We start from the raw sequence: 15,229 nt of genomic DNA on the forward strand, positions 1-15,229 counted from the left end.
GGTAGCCTCTATTTGTGATTGGCTAAGCGGCGGAGGGGGCGGGGCCACGCGGCGCGACCGTTGGGAAGGGGGCGGGGCCGAGGCGAGCACGTGGCCCTCCAAGGCCGAAGGGAGGCAGAGAGCTGGCTGCTGTCTTCCTAGAGAGACCGGAAGTGAGTGTGTGTTTAGAGCCTGGAAGTTCAGCACAAAGGAGAGCAGGGAGACAAGGTGAAAGGAGATGCAAATGAGGCAGGAATATGCTAATTTGGGGGGGAAGCAGATCTCAAGCACATTTAGAGTAATGTATAATAATGTTATTATTTATTATTATGCAGCTTTCATATTTTATTTTATATATTTTATTTTATATTTTATTTTATATTTTATATTTTATTTTATATTTTTATTTTATATATTTTATAGTTTATTTTATAGTTTATTTTATATATTTTATATTTTATTTTATTTTTTAATTTTATATATTTTATATTTTATTTTATATTTTATTTTATATATTTTTATTTTATTTTATATTTTATTTTATATATTTTTATTTTATTTTATATTTTATTTTATATTTTATATTTTATTTTATAATAATTTTATATTATTTTATGATATATTTATAATATAACATTTTATAATATGAATATTTATAATATATTTATAGTATAAATACTTATAATAGAAATATAATATTTATTTTGCAGTATAGAATATATTGTATTTATTATAATACACTATTATTACATAATTATACTTATACTCTAATTAGTGTCATACCATTACATAATGTAATTTTTATTATTATTTCTCTATTTATTATTCAGCTGTAATGCAAAATGTTTTTATATTTATTATAATACATTATTATGTCTATTATTATTATTATATATTTATAATATAATATTTTATATGAATACAATATATTTATAGTATAAATACTTATAATATAAGTATTATATTTATTTTGCAATATAGAATATATTATATTTATTATATAAAATTATTATGTCTCTTATAACATAATTATAATTGTACTATAATAATCAGTGTAATATAATTACATAATGTAATTTATTATTATTATTTCTCTATTTATTATTCAGCTCTAATGCAAAATGTTTTTATAATATATTATGTTATAATATTATATAATATATTATTACATTATTATTACATTATTATTATTAGTTAGGGAATCATAGAAAATGGAATTATAATATATTATGTCTATTATTACATTATTTATTTATTTATTTATTTATTTCACAGTTTTCTATACTGAGCTTCTCAACCTCATCGAGGGACTCAGCCCGGTTTACAACCATAAAAAAAATATACATTCATTAAAATATCATATATCACAATTACAAAAACAACTTTAAAAACACTATATATGAAACTACAGTGGTCAGTCGTCCTATTAAGATGGATCTACCTCAACTTCCATCCAGGGTCCTATGGTGTTGTCTCATTCCTCGAAGGCCTGACTCCACAGCCACGTCTTCACCCGTTTCCTAAATGTTAGGATGGATGGGGCGGTTCTGGCCTCCAGAGGGAGAGAGTTCCAGAGTCGCGGGGCCACCACCGAGAAGGCCCTGTCCCTCGTCCCCACCAGGCGCACTTGCGAGGCTGGTGGGACCGAGAGCAGGGCCTCTCCAGATGATCTTAGTAATCTTGATGGTTCGTAGGGGAGAATACGTTCGGAGAGGTAAACAGGGCCGGAGTCGTTTAGGGCTTTATAGGTCAACACCAGCACTTTGAATTGTGCTCGGAAGCTAATTGGCAGCCAGTGGAGCTGGCGTAACAGCGGAGTGGTGTGCTCCCTGTACCCAGCCCCCGTTAGTAGTCTGGCTGCCGCGCGTTGGACTTGCTGCAGCTTCCGGGCAGTCTTCAGAGGCAACCCCACGTAGAGAGCGTTGCAGTAATCTAAGCGGGATGTAACCAAAGCGTGTACTACCGTGGCCAAGTCAGCCCTCCCATAATTATACTCTAATTAGTGTCGTATCATTACATAATGTTATTATTATTTCTATTTTTATTATTCAGGTCTAATGATTTATATTTATTGTATTTATTATTATGTCTGTTACTACATTACAATTATATTATTATTAGTGTAATATCATTACATAATGTAATTTATTATTATTTCTATTTTTATTATTCAGCTCTAATGCAAAATGTTTTATAATTATTATATTTATTATAATGCAAAATGTTTTATAATTATTATATTTATTATTATACATTATGTCTGCTATTACATTGTAATTATACTATAATTGGTGTAATATCATTAATGTAATTTATTATTATTATTTCTCTATTTATTATTGAGCTCTAATGCAAAATGTTTTTATATCTATTATAATACATTATTATGTCTATTATTACTTAATTATAATTATATTATAATTCGTGTCATATTACATAATGCAATTTATAATTATTATTATTTCTATTTTTATTTAGCTCTAATGCAAAATGTTTGTGTATTTATTATATTGTATTTATTATAATACATTATGATGTCTGTTATTACATAATTATAATTATGCTATAATTAGTGTAACACCATTACATAATGTAATTTATTATTATAATTTCTATTTTTATTATTCAGCTCTAATGTTTTATATTTATTATTATGTCTGTTATTACATTACAATTATACTATAATTAGTGTAATATCATTACATAATGTAATTTATTATTATTATTTCTCTATTTATTATTGAACTCTAATGCAAAATGTTTTTATATTTATTATAATACATTATTATGTCTATTATTACATAATTATAATTATACTATAATAACTAGTGTAATATCATTACATAATGTAATTTATTATTATTATTTCTATTTTTAATATTCAGCTCTAATGCAAAATGTTTTTATATTTATTATATTATACTTATTTATTATAATACATTATTATGTCTATTATTACATAATTATAATTATATTATAATTAGTATAGTAGCATTACCTTATATATGACATATTTTGATTTTATTCCACTTTTATATAAAATATATAATATGCTATTATTTCTATTATTTCTACTACTTTGATTATTATATATCAGTATATTTATACTATAGTTAGTATTATAAAATTAAATTACTATATTTATCCAGCGTTTATATAATGCTACATAATGTAATTTATTATTATTATTTCTATTTTTATTATTCAGCTCTAATGCAAAATGTCATTATAATACATTATTATGTCTATTATTTCATAATTATAATTATATTATAATTACTGTAATATATATGACCTTATATATGACATATTTTGTATTGTCGAAGGCTTTCATGGCCAGAATCACTGGGTTGTTGTAGGCTTCTCGGGCTATATAGCCATGTTCTAGAAGCATTCTCTCCTGACGTTTTGCCTCTATCTATGGCAAGCATCCTCAGAAGTTGTTCAGCACCTTCCAAGTCGTCCAGTCTATTCTGTGTGCCCAGGGGAAGTCTCTCCTTTGGTATAAGCCATTGGTTGAGATTTTGGGTTTGAACCTGCCACTTTTGGACTCTCGCTTGCTGGGGTGTTCCAGTAAATGTCTCTCTAGAGATCTTAAAAACTATTTCTAGATTTAAGTCATTGACGTGCTGGCTGATACCCAAACAAGGGATGAGCTGGAGATGTCTCTGCCTTGGTCCTTTCACTATTGGCTGCTACTTCCCAGCAGATGTCAGGTGGTGCAATACCGGCTAAGCAATGTAATTTCTCCAGTGGTGTAGGGCGCAGACACCCCGTGATCATGCGTCATGTCTCACTATGAGCCACATCCACTGTTTTAGCGTGGTGAGATGTGTTCCACATTGGGCATGCGTACTCAGCAGCAGAGTAGCATAGCGCAAGGGCAGATGCCTTCACTGTGTCTGGTTGTGATCCCCAGGTTGTGCCAGTCAGCTTATATATTATATGTTATATAATATAATGTTTTGGTATTACCCAGAGAAATGGCCATTGATGGTGCTCTATATGGATGATGATGATGATGATGATGATGATGATGATGATGATAGTAATGCAATTCTGCCTTCCTTTATGATTGCAGCGGGCTGGGCCGGATGTCCTTTAGGGGTCCCGTCCAACTGTATGAGTGTAACAACAACAACAATAATAATAATAATAATAATAATAATGTAATTCTATCTTCCAAAAATTTTCTTTCTTTCTTTCTTTCCCTTCCTTTCTTCTTGAAAGAGCATCCCAAGCCAGATCTCAGCTTCAGCCCGGAAGAAGGGCCCAGGAATGCCTTTGGACACGGCTCCATGGAAGGTGAGGAAGGGGCAGGTATCTGCCTAGATGGTAATCAAGTCCTTCTTCCTTCCTTTCTTTCTCCCTCCGTCTTCCCTTTATCCTTCCATCTTCCTACTGTCTTTCTTTTCTTACTAGCTTCCCCTCTTCTCTCCTTCCCTTCCTTCTTTTCTTCTTTCTTTCTTCCTTCCTTTCTCTTCCTTCCTTCCTTTCTTCCTTTCGTTTCTTCCTTTCTTTTCCTTTATTTTACTTTCCTTCCTTCTTTTCTTTTTTCTTTTCTTTTCTTTTCTTTCTTTTCCTTCCCTTCCTTCTTCCCTACCTTCACTTTCTTAATTTCCTCTTTTCTTCTTCCTTTCTTCCTTTCCTTTCCTTTATTTTACTTTTCTTCCTTCTTTTCTTTCTTCTTTTCTTTCCTTCTCTTCCCTTCCTTCCTTCTTTCCTTCTTTTCTTTCTTTTCTTCCTTCCTTCCTTTCTTTCTCTCTCCCCTCCCCTCTTTCCTTTTTCCTTCTATCTACCTACTATCTTTCTTTTCTTACTACCTTCCCTTATCCCCCCTCCCTGCTCTCCCCACCTTCCCTTCCTCCTTTTCTTCTTTCTTTCCTTTCCTTTCCTTTCCTTCCTTCTTTCCTTCTTTTCTTTATTTCCTTCCTTTCTTACTTCCTTACTTCTTTCCTTCCTTCCTTAATTCTTTCCTTCCTTCCTTCTTCCTTTCCTTCCTTCTTTTCTTTATTTCCTTCCTTTCTTATTTCCTTACTTCTTTCCTTCCTTAATTCTTTCCTTCCTTCCTTCTTCCTTCTTTTCTTTATTTCCTTTCTTCTTATCTTCCTTCTTTATTTATTTCCTTCCTTCCTTCCTTCCTTCCTTCCTGCCTTCCTTCCTTCCTGCCTGCCTGCCTGCCTTTCTTTTTTCTTCCTTCCTTCCTGCCTGCCTGCTTTCCTTTTTTCCTTCCTTCCTTCCTTCTTTCCTTCCTTCCTTCCTTCTTTCCTTCCTTCCTCCCTTCCTCCACCCTCGATTCCTTCCAATCAAGCCTAAAACATGAATTTTAGAGCAGGCTTTTGGATTCTCCCCGCTGCCCTTTCCTCCCCTTCGTCTTCTCTTTTGGAGGCAGAAAGGGAAGGAAAGACAGGAAACTCCTATCCTTCCCTTCCTTTCATACTTTCCTTCCACTCTTCCATCCGTCCCTTCCCTCTTTCCTCCCTCCATCCCTCTATCCCTTTCTCCTTCCTCCCTTTCCTTTTGTCTTTCCTTCCTTCTCCTTTCCCTCCTCCCATTCTCTTCCACCCTTCCTTCCTCGTCTTATCCTTCCTCTTTCTCCTTTGATACTTTCCTTCCACCCTTTCATCCTTCCTTCCTTCCCTCTTTCCTCCCTCCATCCCCTTCTCCTTCCTCCCTCCCTTTCCTTTTGTCTTTCCTTCCTTCTCCCTTCTCTGTTCCCATTGGGATCCCGAAAGGGTTGGCCTTGGTCAGGAGGAGATGGTGGACGGGAGAGAAATATGGGGTATCCATTAGATCTACTCCTGATGTAGAATTCTAGAGCTGGAAGAGACCCCCAAGGGCCATCCAGTCCAACCCCCTGCCAGGCAGGAAGGCACAATCAACGCACTCCCAATAGATGCCCTCTGCAGAAAAACCTCCAGAGAAGGAGACTCCACCACACAGCCCAGGTAGCCTAGGCCACTCTCCAACAGCTTTTACTCTCAGGAAGTTCTTCCTAATCTTTTCATAGTCATATGTTTCATCATAAAAATTGGAATTATAGGGCTGTGTAAATAAATCTCTTTCCCTGCCATTTGAACCCATTGCTCCCTTCTTGTGCCCTGATCGCTAGAGCAGCAGAAAGTCAGTTTTCCCTCCTCCTTCTCCTCTTCCTCCTCACTGGGACACCCCTTGAAATCTTGAGACATGGTTCTCATGTTCCCTCTCTACCTTCTCTTCTTCCAGTTAAACATCCCCCAGGAGGAAAGGAGGAAGGAAAAAGAGATGGACGGAAAGGAGGGAGGAAAAGAATGGGAGGGAGGGAAGGGAGAAGGAAAGATAAAAAGGAAGGAAGGAGAAAAGGAGAGCGGGATGGAGAGAGGAAAGAGGGAAGGAAGGAAGGACAAAAGGGTGGAAGGAAAGTATGGAAGAAGAAAGAGGAAAATCTCTCCTTCGGGAGATTTTTGCGGGGTATAAATAAAGATAACGATGATGATGATGATGATGATGATGATGGAAGGACAAACGGGTGGAAGGAAAGTATGGAAGAAAGAGGGAAGGAAGGGAAGGATAGGAGGAGGAAAGAAGGATGGAAGAGAATGGGAACAGAGAAAGGAGAAGGAAGGAAAGAGAAAAGGAAAGGGAAGGAGGAAGGAGAAGGGGATGGAGGGAGGAAAGAGGGAAGGAAGGATGAAAGGGTGGAAGGAAAGTATCAAAGGAGGAAGGGAAGGATAGGACGAGGAAGGAAGGGTGGAAGAGAATGGGAGGAGGGGAGAAGGAGGGAAAGACAAAAGGAAAGGAAGGACGGAGAAAGGGATAGGGGGATGGAGGAAAGAGGGAAGGAAGGACAGATGAAAGAGTGGAAGGAAAGAAGAAAGGAAGGGAAGGATAGGAGGAGGAAGAACGGCTGGAAGAGAATGGGAAGGAAGGAAAGACAAAAGAGAAGAGAGGGATGGAGGAAAGAGGGAAGGGCAAAAGGGTGGAAGGAAAGTATGGAAGAAAGAGGGAAGGATAGGAGGAGGGAGGAAGTGTGGAAGAGAATGGGAGGAGGGAAGGGAGAAGGAAGGAAAGACAAAAGGAAAGGGAGGGAGCAAGGAAAAGGGGATGGAGGGAGGAAAGAGGGAAGGAAGGACGGATGAAAGAGTGTAAGGAAAGTACGAAAGGAGAAAGAGGAAGGGAAGGAAGGAAGGACAAAAGGGTGGAAGGAAAGTTTCAAAGGAGAAAGAGGAAGGGAAGGATAGGAGGAGGAAGGAGGGCTGGAAGATAATAGGACCGAAGGAAGAAGGAAGGAAAGACAAAAGGGAAGGAAGGAGAAAGGGAAAGAGGGAGGAAAGAGGGAAGGAAGGACGGATGAAAGAGTGTAAGGAAAGTACGAAAGGAGAAAGAGGAAGGGAAGGAAGGAAGGACAAAAGGGTGGAAGGAAAGTATGGAAGAAGAAAGAGGGAAGGAAGGGAAGGATAGGAGGAGGGAGGAGGGCTGGAAGAGAATGGGAGGGAAGGAAGAAGGAAGGAAAGACTAAGGGAAGAAAGGAGAAAGGGATGGAGGGAGGAAAGAGGGAAGGAAGGGCGGATGAAAGAGTGGAAGGAAAGTATGAAAGGAGAAAGAGGAAGAGAAGGATAGGAAGAGGAAGGAAGGGTGGAAGAGAATGGGAGGGAGGGAAGGGAGATGGAAGGAAAGGCAAAAGGGAAGGAAGGAGAAAGGGGTAGAGGGAGGAAAGAGGGAAGGTAAGGAAGGGAAGGATAGAAGGAGGAAGGGAAGGTGGAAGAGAATGGGAGGGAAGGAAGGGAGAAGGAAGGAAAGACGAAAGGAAGAAAGGGTGAAAGGAGAAAGGGAAGGAAGGAAGGGAAGGATGGAAGGAGAAAGGGGGAGAGAGGGAAGGAAGAAAGGAAGGATATGATGGTGAGAGAGAAGAGGGCCAGAAAAAATAGCCCAAGGGGCCTCATCCTGCCCCTGGGCTTGCCATACCTGCTCTAGAACAACTACTTTCAAAGTAAGGCCCACACAGTTGAACCTTCAATGTGATCCTTGTTTCCTCTGCTTTGCCTCTAATGGCATCTTCTATGTCTTCAAACAGGTCAAGCGCAGGCGAATGAAAATTGTGGGGACCTAAATGTGGCACCTTGGAAAATGACTCCCTCTCTCATGGGAAAAGAGGAATTCGGGAGTAAGAAGGAACCGAAAACGCGAGGGAAGAAGAAGAACAACTCAGGGGCTCCTCATGGCAAGGCCAAGGAGTCCAGCCAGGTGACGTGCCCGATCTGCGGGAGAGTATGCAATTGCAAAGCCCAATTCGACATCCACTTCCGCGTCCACACGGGGGAGAAGCCCTACGGATGCAACGAATGCGGGAAGAGCTTCAGTCGGCAGGAGAGCCTCCATTCGCACCGCAGGACCCACACTGGGGAGAAGCCATTCCGGTGCGCGGAGTGCGGGAAGAGCTTCATTGACAGCGGGGCGTGCGTCAAGCACCAGCGGACCCACACGGGAGAGAAACCCTACAAGTGCGAGGAGTGCGGGAAATGCTTCAGTCGGCACGAGCGCCTCCACTTGCACCGACGGGTCCACACCGGGGAGAAGCCGTACCGATGCGCGGAGTGCGGGAAGGGCTTCGTCGATAGTGCAACGTGCGCTCGGCATCAAAGAACCCACACGGGGGAGAAACTGTACACTTGCGGAGAGTGCGGGAAGAGTTTTGCCGACAGCGGGGCCTATACAAGACATCAGCGGACGCACACAGGGGAGAAGCCGTACACGTGCAAGGACTGCGGGAAAGGTTTCAGTGACAGCGGAGCATGCGCTCGACATCAAAGGACCCACACGGGGGAGAAGCCGTACACATGCACGGAATGTGGAAAGAGATTCGGCGACCGTGGAGCGTGCGCGAAGCACCAACAGACCCACACCGGCGTGAAACCGTACCAATGCACCGAGTGCGGAAAGAGCTTCCGCCTGCGTGGAAATCTGCGATCACATCAAAGGACCCACACAGGAGAGAAACCGTATAAATGCACTGAGTGCGGGAAGAGCTTCTGCAGCAGTGCGGCGTGCCATAGACACCAGAGAACACACACTGGGGAGAAGCCCTACAAGTGCGCGCAGTGTGGGAAGAGCTTCAGTCGGCATGATCATCTCCATTCTCACCAGAGAGCCCATGCAGGGGAAAAAGCCTATAGCTGTATGGAATGTGGGAAGAGCTTCCACACTGGCAAGAATGTGATAGCACCCCAAGAGACCCCCAAAGAGGAGGAGGAGGAGCAACTTGGCTTTACATAAAAGAAGCCAAAACCATATCAACGTGCAGAATGTGGAAAGGGCTTTCCTGACACTGTTTGTCAAAGAACCCATGAAAAGGAGAAACCATAGAAAGTGCATGGAATGTGGAAAGTGGAAGAAACATAACCATTGTGTTGTAGGTTTTTTCTGGTTATATGGCCATGTTCTAGAAGCATTTTCTCCTGACATTTCGCCTGCATCTATGGCAAGCATTCTCAGAGGTAGTGAGGTCTGTTGGAACTAGGAAAATTGGGTTTATATATCTGTGGAATGACCAGGGTGAGACAAAGGACTCTTGCCTGTTGGAGCTAGGGGTGAATGTTTCAACTGACCACCTTGATTAGCATTTGATGGCCTGGCAGTGCCTGGGACAATCTTTTGTTGAGAGGTGATTAGATGTCCCTGATTGTTTCCTTTCTGTTGTTTTCGAATGAAGCAGAGAGTGTTTGAGGACTGGGACACCCATAGGGAGACCAAGGTGCTCGTTTATAAAGCTATTTCCCTCCCAACCCTGCTCTATGCCTGCGAGATGTGGACTGTCTACAGATGTCACATGCAAGTCCTGGAACGATTCCATCTGCGCTGCCTCCGGAAAATCCTGCAAATCTCTTGGGAAGACAAGCGGACAAACATCAGCGTGCTGGAAGAAGCAAAGACCACCAGCATTGAAGCGATGGTCCTCCGACACTGAGAACTGGGAAGCCCTGGCCCTTGAGCGCTCAAGCTGGAGGTCAGCTGTGACCATCAGTGCTGCAGAATTTGAAGAGTCACGAATGGAGGGCGAAAGAGAGAAGCGTGCCAAGAGGAAGGTGTGTCAAGCCAACCCCGACCGAGACCGCCTTCCACCTGGAAACCGATGCCCTCACTTCAGGAGAAGGTGCAGATCAAGAATAGGGCTCCACAGTCACCTACGGACCCACCCTGGAGGATTAGCCTACTCAGATAACGAGGGACCGCCTAAGAAGAAGAACATGCCTTAGTTCAAGACCCAAGATTCATGGTCAAGTTTTGCTCCTTGTTTTATGGATTTACCTTTGGGTTCCTGCTCATGTTTTGTTCCTTGTTTCCTGGATTAATGTTCATGTTTTGACCACTGTTTTTGGGACCTGCTTCCTGTATTAACTCTTGGATTTTTACTATTCGCCTAAGGTGTCTTTGGCCCTTTTTATGTTATGTTTGATCAATAAACTGTTTATTACCACGTTTGGTTTCTTGGTGAGTGTTGTGAGCAAGGTGAACTCCTGCTGGGGTGCAACATTCATATATTTTTTTTGTGACCTATAGTAACAACAACAACAGCAACAATACCTCTGAGGATGCTTGCCATAGATGCAGGCGAAACGTCAGGAGAAAAATTGCCTCCAGAACATGACCATATAGCCTGGAAAAACCTACAACAACCCATGGATTCCGGCCATGAAAGCCTTCGACAATACAACAACAATAAACTTTATTCTTTATTTATATTCTGCTTTATCTCCATAGAAGGACTCAGAGTGGAGTACAACATAGACATATGAGGCAAACATTCAATTTCTTTTATACACCGTGAAAAGCGGCATACATTAGACCAGTGTTTCTCAACCTGGAGGGGTCGCGAGGGGGTGTCAGAGGGGTCCCCGAAGACCATCGGAATATACAATATTTTCTGTTGGTCATGTGGGTTCTGTGTGGGAAGTTTGGCCTAATTCTATCATTGGTGGGGTTCAGAATGCACTTTGGTTGTAGGTGAACTATAAATCCCAGCAACTACAACTCCCAAATGTCAAGGTCTATTTTCCCCAAACTCCAATAGAGTCCACATTCAGACATATTGAGTGTTCGTGCCAAGTTTGGTCCAGATTGATCATTGTTTGAGTCCACAGTGCTCTCTGGATTTAGGTGAACTACAACTCCCAAACTCAAGGTCAATGCCCACCAAGCCATTCTAGCATTTTCTGTTGTTCATGGGAGTTCTGTGTGCCAAGTTTGGTTCAATTCCATCGTTGGTGGGGTTCAGAATGCTCTTTGATTGTAGGTGAACTAAAAATCCCAGTAACTACAACTCCCAAATATCAAAGTCTATTTCCCCCAAACTTCATCTGTGTTCATATTAGTAATTTGGAATATTCGAGCCAAGTTTGGTCCAGATCCATTGTTGTTTGAGTTCACAGTGATCTCTGGATGTAGGTGAACTACAACTCCCAAACTCAAGGTCAATGCCCACCAAACCTTTCTAGTGTTTTCTGTTGGTCATGGGAGTCCTGTGTGCCACGTTTGATTCAATTCCATAATTGGTGGAGTTCAGAATGCTCTTTGATTGTAGGTGAACTATAAATCCCAGCAACTACAACTCCCAAATGACAACAGTAATCTCCTCCAACCCCACCAGTATTCAAATTTGGGCGTATCGGGTATTTGTGCTAAATTTGGTCCAGTGAATAAAAATCCATCCTGCATATCAAATATTTACATTACGATTCATAACAGTAGTGAAATTACAGTTATGAAGTAGCAACAAAAATAATGTTATGGTTTGGGGTCACCAAAACATGAGGAACTGTATTAAGGGGTCGCAACATTAGGTAGGTTGAGAACCACTACATTAGACAAAGGTAAAGGTCTTCCCCTTTTTTTCCATCTCTGGCATCTGGAGGCAGTGCTCAACTCCAGCCATGGGGAGGTGCTCTTGTTCCATTTTTCCATCCCAAGGAGCCTGTTGTCCGTAGACACCTCTGATTATGTTTGCCGGCATGTCTGCAAATCAGCATCGGGCACCATTTCACCTTCCAGCTGAGGTGATACCTATTGATCTACTCACATTGCATGCTTTCGAACTGCTAGGTAGGCAGAAGCTAGGGCTGACAGTTGGGCGCTCACAGACTCGCGGCTTCAAACTGTCAACCTTCTGGTCAGCAGATTACCTGGTGCTAGTGGTTTAACCTGCTGCGCTACTGCAATCCCTGACTCTAAAGCAACAGACTCATGTGTTGCAGGCGAAACGTCAGGAGAAATGCCTCTAGAACATGGCTCTATAGCCCGAAAAAACCCACAAGAACCTAGACTCATGTGTATTTTTTGATTTTTTTTATCACAGTAAAAGTAAAAGGAGCGGAGACATTCTGCAGCCTACTAACACTATTCTGACCGGAAGGGGTATGAGGGAAGAAGGAAAGGAAGGAAGGAAGGAAGGAAGGAAGGAAGGAAGGAAGGAAGGAAGGAAGGAAGGAAGGAAGGAAGGAGAGGAGAGATAAAAATAGGGGAAGGGATGAAGAAGGAAAGAGTAAAGGTCGGAAAAGAGAAAGAAGGTATAAAGGATGGGAGGGAAGGAAGGTAGGAAGGAAGGTTTTTGTGAGAAAGGAAAGGAAGAAAGATGGAAAGGAAAGGAAGAAAAAAAGCAAGGTACAACTAAGGAAGAAAAGGAAGAAGTGGAGAAAGTGTATGCAAGGAAAGAAGGAAAGTAAGGAAGGGAGAAAAGGTATAAGGGGAAGGAAGGTGGAAAAGAGATGTAGGAAGGGAGGAAAGAAGTTTGAGAGGAAGGAAGAGAAAAGAAAGGAGGGAACATGTTTGTGGGAAAGAAAAGGCAGAAGAGAAGAAAGGAAAGGAAATGCAAGAAATGGAGAAGAAATGGATGGCCCATGAGGTCTCGTCCAACTCTTTGATTCTATGAAAGAAAAAGGAGGAAAGAGAAAGGAAAGGGGAAAGTCATGAAGGGAGGAAAAAGGAAGAAAGAAAGAATAAAAAAGAAATGGAAGACGAAGGAAGGAAACGAAAGAGGAGGGGGAAGGTGGCGCAGCTGGCTGAGTGTCAGCTGCATTAAGATCACTCTGACCAGAAGGTCACGAGTTCGAAGCCAGCCCAGGTCGGAGTGAGTGTCCGGCCAATTGTGTAGCTTGTTGTCGACCTTTGCAACCCGAAAGACAGTTGCATCTGTCAAGTAGGAAAATTAGGTACCACCGATGTGTGGGGAGGCTAATAAACTAATTTATGAGGCCATAAAAAGACTCCAAGAAAGCATGCGGGGAATGCGGAAGTACTTCATCAGTGTTGCAGATGGACGATGAAAGCAGCCAGAAAAAGTTAAATAGCCTCTGTCTATGTCTGTATATGTTGTATGTTAAAACTGCCATTGAATGTTTGCCATATATGTGTACACTGTAATCCACCCTGAGTCCCCTGCGGGGTGAGAAGGGCGGGATATAAATGCTGTAAATAAATAAATGTAAATAAAAATTATAGTTGAAAGGGACTCCCAAGGGCCATCCAGTCCAACCCTTTTTAGCCAGGCAAAAAAGGCGCCATCCAATCCCTCCTGACAGATGGCCATTCATCCTCTGCTTAAGGAGACAATCACATTGGACCAAACTGATCTAAACATCAACATTAATTTTCACAGAAGCCTTATGTCCCAGTCTGGGGTTGAAATTGTAGAATTGTTGTGAAGGAACCATCTAACAAACCATGACAAAAATAATTCTACGACTGCAAAGTTTTGTTCCATGTTTTCTTCTCTTTTTTGGATTCTTTTTATTAATAATTTACACAGACAATTATACACAACTTCCCATTTTTCTTTACAATAGTTATAAGCCATAATATAGAACCTATGACCAAAACATTATTCCTAGATTAAACCCACACGTGTTGTATTGTCCCATTTTTCTTGCAATGCTAGTTGTGCATTGTAGGAGCCTCTTCTACTGATCATCCATTCATCCCAAGGAAAACATTTCAGAGGAGACGACATTTCTGGAATGGCTGGGGATCGAGTCCAATATCCGTTTTAATCTGTTTCCTAGATCTATGAAGTTCAGAGGTCCTCAAACTTTCTAAATAGTGGATTGATTTATGGTCCCTCATGTAGAGGGTTGTAGATATAAATAAACAGAAGCTTTACCACAGTTTCTGAACCAAGATATACCCTGTAGTATAATAAAGTGTCACTCGGGCTTGTGTAACCAGTAACAGTATCTTTACTTCAGTTCTAAAGGTCAAACAGGGCAACAATATATACAGCAATCTCTCTTGAATTCACAAAGAGGGAATAAACAGTCCTTTTTAACCTGTGTTTAAATATATGCTTCATGCCTTAGAAATAATCAGGCTTCATAGAGTTGGCAGCCGTTTCCTTCCCGTCTGTTTCCAGTCAGCACTCTCTTCACTCTCCAGGGTGAAAATGGCAGTTAAAACCGTTTGTCTCAGCAGCAAGCCGGAGACAGCAGCCAATCAGAACTCTGGCTCCTGGCATGTTCAGCCAATCAGCTGCCAACACAGGTCTTTCCAGTCAACCCATTTATAGCATGGTGCCTTTTACTAATCCCTACACCTCAGACTATTGGAGAGCCGAACTACAGCTCCTTGTTATTGCGAAATCAAGCTTAGGGCAACCCTAAGGCACAAAGATTTGTGTAAAAAAAAATAAATAGAAATGTGTTGGTCTAAGGCCGAGAGAGTGTAACTTGCCCAAAGTCACCCAGTGAGTCCAGCCCCAGGTTCAAATTGCTATGCTACATTTTCTGAATTCTTTCCCTCTTTTTTCCTACCCACAATTGTTAAATAGCCTTCTGCGCATGCTTGCAAGGTGCTAAAACTGGAAGCCCACCTCAGTCAAAGTGTGGTTGTTCCTTACTCAGTGTGAGCTTACACTGTCACTACTATTTTGCAAATAGTAAAGAGCTGAAATCCAAATCTACTGTCTTGTCTCTTCCTTCGGCTGCGCCCAAACGAACTTGGCAATCAGATTTCCCCAACAATAGATACCAAATTATCTCACGCATGTGTTGTTGTTGTTCATTCATTCAGTCGTTTCCGACTCTTCGTGACCTCATGGACCGGCCCACGCCAGAGCTCCCTGTCGGCCGTCACCACCCCCAGCTCCTTCAAGGTCAGTCCAGTCACTTCAAGAATGCCATCCATCCACTTTGCCCTTGGTCGGCCCCTCTTCCTTTTTCTTTCCGTTTCACACATGATTTCCTCTTTAAGCAGTCAATTTCAAATGTATGTCAACTAGTCATGGGCC

At 41.4% G+C, this 15,229-nt stretch overlaps 1 protein-coding gene across 3 annotated transcripts; it reads left to right on the top strand.

Moving 5' to 3' along the window:
- Positions 1-134: 134 nt before the first annotated feature.
- On the top strand, positions 135-10,432 carry LOC132766279 (oocyte zinc finger protein XlCOF6-like). Of its 3 annotated transcripts, none has more exons than XM_060760663.2 (3): positions 135-207; positions 4,210-4,284; positions 8,033-10,432. In XM_060760663.2, the coding sequence occupies exons 2-3, from the start codon at positions 4,278-4,280 to the stop codon at positions 9,229-9,231; spliced, it is 1,206 nt and encodes a 401-aa protein (XP_060616646.2). In that variant the 5' UTR covers positions 135-207; positions 4,210-4,277; the 3' UTR covers positions 9,232-10,432. The 3 variants fall into 3 exon arrangements, with proteins under 3 accessions (XP_060616646.2, XP_067321161.1, XP_067321160.1); XM_067465060.1 differs by having other exon boundaries at positions 145-282; XM_067465059.1 differs by having other exon boundaries at positions 145-277.
- Positions 10,433-15,229: the final 4,797 nt, after the last annotated feature.

Source organism: Anolis sagrei, chromosome 2 (assembly GCF_037176765.1).
Source record: "Anolis sagrei isolate rAnoSag1 chromosome 2, rAnoSag1.mat, whole genome shotgun sequence".
Classification (NCBI taxonomy): Eukaryota; Metazoa; Chordata; class Lepidosauria; order Squamata; family Dactyloidae; genus Anolis; species Anolis sagrei.